At 43.6% G+C, this 7,292-nt stretch overlaps 1 protein-coding gene across 1 annotated transcript in view; it reads right to left on the reverse strand.

Annotated features, from left to right (window-relative positions):
- Nucleotides 1-3,305, reverse strand: part of septin9a (septin 9a) — a 74,495-nt gene extending 71,190 nt beyond the window's left edge. Inside the window, exon 1 of the mRNA XM_071912295.2 lies at nt 3,033-3,305. Within this exon, the coding sequence (XP_071768396.1) occupies nt 3,033-3,054 (22 nt within the window). The 5' untranslated portion in view covers nt 3,055-3,305. The remainder of the gene's footprint in view (nt 1-3,032) is intronic.
- Nucleotides 3,306-7,292: the final 3,987 nt, after the last annotated feature.

The following is a 7,292-nucleotide window of genomic DNA, read 5'->3' on the forward strand; positions in this document are numbered from 1 at the left end:
TATGTAGCGTGTTGTGTGGTAAACATTACACAACAGTACGCAGTGAGGTTATCCAAAGGCAACTGTAAATATAATACCCATAGTCGAACAATTATGTTTGTGATTAGTAAAAAACCTGTCTATCTATCTCTAGAGGATTACTGTTAACTTGTTACAGCACATGATAATAGGAAGTGTATACGGGCGTTATCTCATAGCAGTTATGTTGTGGTAGAATAAGAGTTGAGTACACAGGTGAGAGGAAGCTGTATATACAGTGTTCACCTGTGTATATCACTTCAATCAAATGAAACCTTCAAATTTTAGTGTTTTCATTTTCTTACTTGAATTGAAAGCTTCTTGGTGTTGAGTAAATTTCATGTAAACCTCGCAGCTGTGAAACCCATTCAGACATATTATTCAGAGATAAATGGTTGTAATCGAACACACATGGTCCTGCATATTCCAGTTGCAGTAAGGCTGCTAGGTGGGCAAACTCAAAATGCCAGGACACCGCGGTTTGGGTATAACCCGTACCTGCATATACCTCCACTACACCCCTGTTTCACATCATACCTAAAGCTGCGTGTGCATGTCCACGTGCTCCAATACCTTATTAGCCCGTTATTCACAGGCTTCTAGGAAGCCAAATTGCGGGTTAGGCCATCCTCAGCATGCTCTGCTTGATGACAGGGCAAATATGTCTCAACACAGTTTATAGCTTGACTTTCAAGTTGCCATCTAACAATAGCTTTAGGCCCCAAATCAAAGCCTCGCTGACTCTCCAACATAAACAGGTTAAAAGCCGTAATGCAGCGCAGTGTTAGCCGTTCGTCACTGAGGCACAAGTAGTGGAATTAGGAGTGTATGCGTGTTTTGAGTCGGACATGAAAGCACATACCAGGAGGAGCGTACTCGGTAAATAATGACTGTGTGTGTGTGTGTGTGTGTGTGTGTGTGTTGGAGTGGGTTGTTATTCATGTACAGGTTACTCATTGATCCAGAGGACTGAGGGAGTGGTGTACAAGGCAGGGACCGGCTCCATGAACAGGGTTCAGCTGCAAGGGGCTGCATGAGTGAACACAGACACACACACACACACACACACACACACACACACACACACACACACAAACACACACACACACATTTTGCTACGCATAAGAACACAAACTCTGCAGATCGGCCAGATAAATCATGAGTCTGTGTGTGTGTGTGCATGTACTCACAAGCGAGGGCATTTGCGTACAAAACACACACACACACATCCCTGCACAGAGAGGGTAAGGCCGACCCTCCTCTCTCAAAGTCACCCACCCCACATCTCTGATGCTTGTCTAAACACCCCTACACCATAGAGAGGAGGGCCTTCTACCAACACACACTCCACACTACACACACACTTTGTTATTAGACCATTTCCCCAGTTGAGCTCTGACAAAGAATGCGACAGCTCCACACACGTCGGACGGCGGAGGGAGAACACAGGAGGAGAGGAGGGGAGGCGGCATGACCCAACATGCGCTCGGCTCCGGCGGAAAACTGTCGGACGCTCCGTCGCACAAAGAGCGGTGGGAAGAGGAGTTGGGAAAGCCGGCATTCCACGGGACAGGGTTGTGTACACTGGACTGAGCCGGGGCTTAGAGGGAGGGAGGGGGGTGGGGGTGGGGGGGGGGGGAGTCAGAAGAAGATGTAGGTGATAGTAAACAGCGCTGGAATGAGCTGGAACATTTAGCAGGACAGTTCGATAGGGGAAGAGTGGGAGTTTGAGGAGAAAAGAGAGAGACAAATGAGGGAGGGATGGAGGGAGAGAGGGATGTCAGAAGTATGTATAAGAATGTATACAGTATGTACTATAGTATAGGGATGGATGAGGGGTGAGCAGGTGACTGTCCTTCAAATGGAATAATGTACCTACAAATCAATAAAATGTCATATTAGTATGAATCAGACCTCAAGAGATCTTTGATGAGTTGATGAGCCGCCACCTACCACAATCTTGGAAGATAGCTGATCATTTTGTAATAGCTAACCGCAACCAGCCAGTCCTGGAATAAAGCAACAGCGGAGTTAAACTGAACCAGTGAGGCTGCTGTAGTAAGATTCAATGGGGAGACATAAATCTCGTCATTCTTCAGGGTATCGGTGGGGAGGAGTGAAGGAACTCCACAATAAAACTGTCAATCAAAACGGATTTACGAGCTAACCGTCTTATGGTGAGAGTAAACAGTATGGCACTGTAAGATTTCCCTGTTTCTCTTCCACCAGTGCAAACTGAATGCTGAACATGCCCAGCCTGTGCGTTGCATGTTGTCTCTCACTTGACTCTTGGCTCTGGATAAGAGCATCAGCAGCAGGCCTGAAGTGGTGCGTGTAAGTCCCTTTGCCCCCCAGTATGTCCTTTAGAGCATGAAAGCAGCTCACATTTTGCCTAAAGACATTTGGGAAGACGGGCTCAGCCCTCTAAGACAGCTGTCTGTATTGATGTCATGTATATGTGCGGCTTTATAATCTCAGATCATTCAAAACCTAATGGAGTTTTATAACCACGCCCACAGATCCATGTGTGGGCTCTTCCACACAGGAGACATTCAGAAACAAGGGTAACTTGATTGTTGGCTTGTTTGTCCCATAACAGATTCCATGAAGCCGCTCTGTGATATGGAGCCAGGCTGATGTAGGCTGATAAATCACCTGGCACTCCCTGATCAGTGCAGCTGCTCTGTGGAGGAGCAGCAGGGCATAAAGTGGCACTCATTCACTGTTAATACTGTCGATACTGTTAACCATTTACCTGTACTTATGCCAATCCTCCCTTTCATTCTCTTTTTACTTTCATTCTCTCTCTCTCTCTCTCTCTCTCGCTCTCTCTCTCACACACACACACGCACGCACACACACACACACACACACACACACACACACGCACACACTTTAGAAGTTATGGCCTATAGCTATAGTTCAGCGCCTTCAAACAGAATGCAAATAGCTTAAAAAAAAGGCATTATTGACTAATGCCGCATAATCTAACCCATTAAAAGCAGCACGCTCACCTGAATATCCCGATTTCTTCATGATTTTCGATGTTTCTTCTCCTCGTTAGTGATATTTCAAATCTAAAATCTGAGCGGCTGATGGATATTTCCTCGCAATCTGTTCCGTTTTGTCGGTGCGTGTCAAGGAGACGTCTTCAACCGTAACTTCTCCAGGTTCTTTTTTTTTTCGTGCGCTCCTTCTCTCTCTCTCTCTCTCTCTCTCTCTCTCTCTCTCTCTCTCTCTCTCTCTCTCTCTTTCCAAATGCACCTGGGCGCAGGTAAATGCACGTCTTATTGAACCTTATCTTATCTTATTGAAGTTATTTCTGTCTGTATCCACACCGCGAGCAACTAGGAGAGACAGTCTCTTTGGGAATGGAGACAATCACACCTGCGCTCCTGACGCACGCCCAGTCCAGGAGCGGGAGTGGTTTACTGTAACTGTAGCAGACTCACTTTCAGTCCTGTCAGAGGTCACAGTGGGATATACCGCTGTAACCCAATTATCCTCCAATAAATCTTGCTTCAGGCTAATGATTTGAAGCAAACTGAATTGAAGAAGTCAATAATCGTGAAATCGAACAATGGCCTGGCGGTTATCCATTAGACATGACAAATGGTTTGATAATCATTACTTTTTAGTCACAAATATAGTAAAAATAAAAAATAACTACAGAGTATACCTCTCTTTATTTGTGTGTGTGTGTGTGTGTGTGTGTGTGTGTGTGTGTGGTATCATTCAAGGAGACACCCTATGCCACTCACCCACACACCACCATAACTTGTAGTGTTCACTGTAAAATAGACTGGAAATGTGTGTGTGTGTGTGTGTGTGTGTGTAAGAGAGGTTGAGGAGTGGACAAGTCGTGTGTGTGTGTGTGTGTGTGTGTGTATGAGAGAGGGGGTGGGCAGTTTGTTTGTAGTATAAACTTGTGGCTGGGTGTTTCCGTAGTGTTGAGTTCGCCTGCATCTATTCAGCTGTTCGACTGTAGCTACCCACGACCTTTAACCTTTCTAAATTCCACATGTCAAACTATAGCAACCTGCTTCATGTTCATAAGACCTGCAAGGATAACAAACCTGTGAACTGAAGTCACATCCTGACACAAAAAGCAACATTTCAGAGCTGGAGAGACCTCTTGTGGCTGCTGCCTGGCCTCCTGCGCCTCCTCTCAACCTGCTGCTGCAAGGCTTGGAGCGGCATTTGGAGCAGGGAAAGAGGAAGGGATATGCTACAGGTAACTGGCAAAATAAAGGACACGCTTAAATAAATGAAGGATACAAAGTAAGACTGGTACACCCACATAGGTGTGTTCCTCAAGATAATTAGCATCCCACTATTCTGAGGGTTTAGTGTAAAAATGCTTGGCAGACCCATTATTTTTTCCCGTGGCTCAAAGAAGAGTTCACAATGATTTTGAGAGAGAGCTGATCGTTGCGACTTGCTTATGTTTCACGAGAAACACTGGCTAAGGTGATGTTGACACTGAAGTGTGAGAGAAAGACATCAGCAACTGCGGCATGTTCCTTGACCATGATTTACAAGCACTGGTTTAAGATGCAAGGAAAAACAGATAAGCCATTCTGAATCAGTTTGCAGCAAATGGAAATCGAAGCCATGAGCAGGCAGCGCCATCAAGAACCATCCATGGAGAACTTCACAGAGCCATACTGTGGTTGGGCTGCAGTGCAGAGGCCCCATTTACACCTTAAAATACACTTTTGCAGGTGAAGTGGTATAAAGAACACAGGCAGTGGTCTGCTGAGCAGCTGAAAAAAGTGTCATGGTCAAATGAGTCATTTCTATTCTCAACAAGCAGACAAGTATGTGTGGTGCACGCACTAAAGAAGGCCCGAGTGTGTGTTTCCCATAGAGATGATCTCTATGGTGTTTCCCACAGTGAAGGGTTCTGGCAGCTCTGGTGTGGGGTGGGTGCATTTCTCACTGAAATGTGAGAAATGCAGAGAATGGCAGCATATAAAAAAAAACATTCTGAGTGAGTCATGTTCATCAAATGTTGAAACATTTCTATCTAAGAAGTGGAATCTTCCAGGCTGACAATGACTCCATCCATAGGGCAGAAGTGGTTACTGAATGGTTTGATCAGCATCAAAAGCATATACCATGACCGTGCCATTCATCAGATATCAACCCAATTGAGAATTTATGCAAGATTATGGCATTAACAGCCAAGCAATATAAATTATACACACATCCTGTTTTCAGGTGCTGGGTCAAAAAAGTGACCAATAAAGAGAAAACATGGGACCTGCAACATTATGCTCCACTGCACCTTTATTCAAAAATATAGGACCACCTCATACAATTAACATACTCTATTAAATACAAAATTAGAAAAAACAGAAAACTACAAAATAGGAAAATAGAAAATTAGACAAATATGAAAACATAGATATTAGATTGGACCCTATAGCAAAAATACAAAATACAAAAAGGATACCTTAACCAACCAATATATAGAAAATACCACTACTTCTTGTTCAGATTCCAAGAGGGCTAGTCAAAAAACCGATATCAGGTTCATAGCAATTAAAAAATCTTAAGATAACATCCACATCAACCAAGGAAACAAGTCAGAGCTTCCCAACAACAGACATCAAAGCCCGTCTAATAGCACTGATCAGAAAATAAAGCCTCTTCCAGGCTCTCCCAGCAAGTCAGCGGCCATCATCAAAACACCGAATGATGGAATTTGTGGAAGAATGTCAGATCTCTACAACAGAGTCCCAGACATTTGTTGAATTTATGCCAAGGCTAGAAACAGGAATAAAGCTGTTTGGCAACTTGTTGTGGTCCTCCTATTACCGTAATTCACTAAAGGTTTGCACAGGGAAGAGCGCGTGCTATATCACCAAAATGACCACTATTCACTGACTATGCACAATGAGTGGAAAGCCTGATAGCACTGATCAAAAAATAAAGCCTCTTCCAGGCTCTCCCAGCAAGTCAGGCAAGCAAGGGAGAGGGTTTTCCTTTAGTTATAAAGGGGCTTTAGGGCACAAGTGTGCCAGCCTCTGTGGATTAACCTTAAAGCTGCAGAAGAACACAATTTGTGTTTGCAGTTGGTGATGAAAGGGGCTAATTCTTTGAGCAGTGCTCTTTTCAAGGGCTTGTTTGCACCACAACTTGATTTGCCTCACAATGCAATCCTAGTGAATCTGGACCATGTTGATGCTTCTTTTATTTTGACAGTTACCTGCACATAGTAGGCTTATGGTAACATGTCAGTCATTGGTAAAATGTGTGTGTGCATGTTGTACAATGGAAAATGCTAGATATAAATTTCTCTGAATGAAAAATATGTAATTATTGTTATTGAGCCATAATGACTACTAGAGAATATAAGCCATACATGGTGTATTCATGTCCTGACCTATACTCTATATACAAATTCAGCTTCAAAAGGCTGATTTGACAACAACTGTGAAGGTGCGTCAAACTTTTTGTTATCTTATAATCAAGGTCATACCACATCCTCAGTCAAACGTGAGCTAAACTAGGGCATTTGTCTCAGAGAATGACTTCAGCTAGAAAACTGTCTGTTTGTGGCAGATACACATGCCAAGACGCCTCAAAGTTTCACACATTCATTGACTTGTGTGGATAACGCCAATCAAATAGACTTGAGTTTGAAACCAGACTCTTTGAATCCAGACACTTGCTCACCTTCCCCCTGCCTACGCTTACAAAAACACCTAGTGGATTTCACACTTTTTTTCCCCCTCTTTCCTCTAGATTACAGATTCTGACTAAAGTTTGTAACAGTTGAAAATACATGAGAGATGGGTGATGCAATCACATTTGAAGAACGGCCTGACCAGCCCAGATTAGCAAGAACTGTGAATGAACCATAAACAGGCCAACATTAATTGTGGTCTCATATTCTGCCACCAGACCCTCAAAGGTTTCATTGAAACAGCTGTCAGGACACTACGGGTTTTACAGTAACAGTAGCACACTATTGTAAACACACTTTACAGCATCTATTGGTCTTGCAAAACTGTGGAAGATTATCATCTTGTATCATGTATGCCACATTTTTCTTCTTTAGATTCTGATGCAGCTCAGCATTTGGCGGTTCCTGTGACAAGTTATGACAGGAATAGAAACTGACTTGCACAATCAAGGGATTTTTCCACTGGTGCAAATGTGTCTGAATAAATGCAATGGGACTGATACAATGGAATCAATCAGTCAGTCAGTCGGTCAGTCAGTCAATCCACCTGTCACTCTGTCACTCTGTCACTCTGTCACTC

This window comes from Centroberyx gerrardi, chromosome 7 (assembly GCF_048128805.1).
Source record: "Centroberyx gerrardi isolate f3 chromosome 7, fCenGer3.hap1.cur.20231027, whole genome shotgun sequence".
Classification (NCBI taxonomy): domain Eukaryota; kingdom Metazoa; phylum Chordata; class Actinopteri; order Beryciformes; family Berycidae; genus Centroberyx; species Centroberyx gerrardi.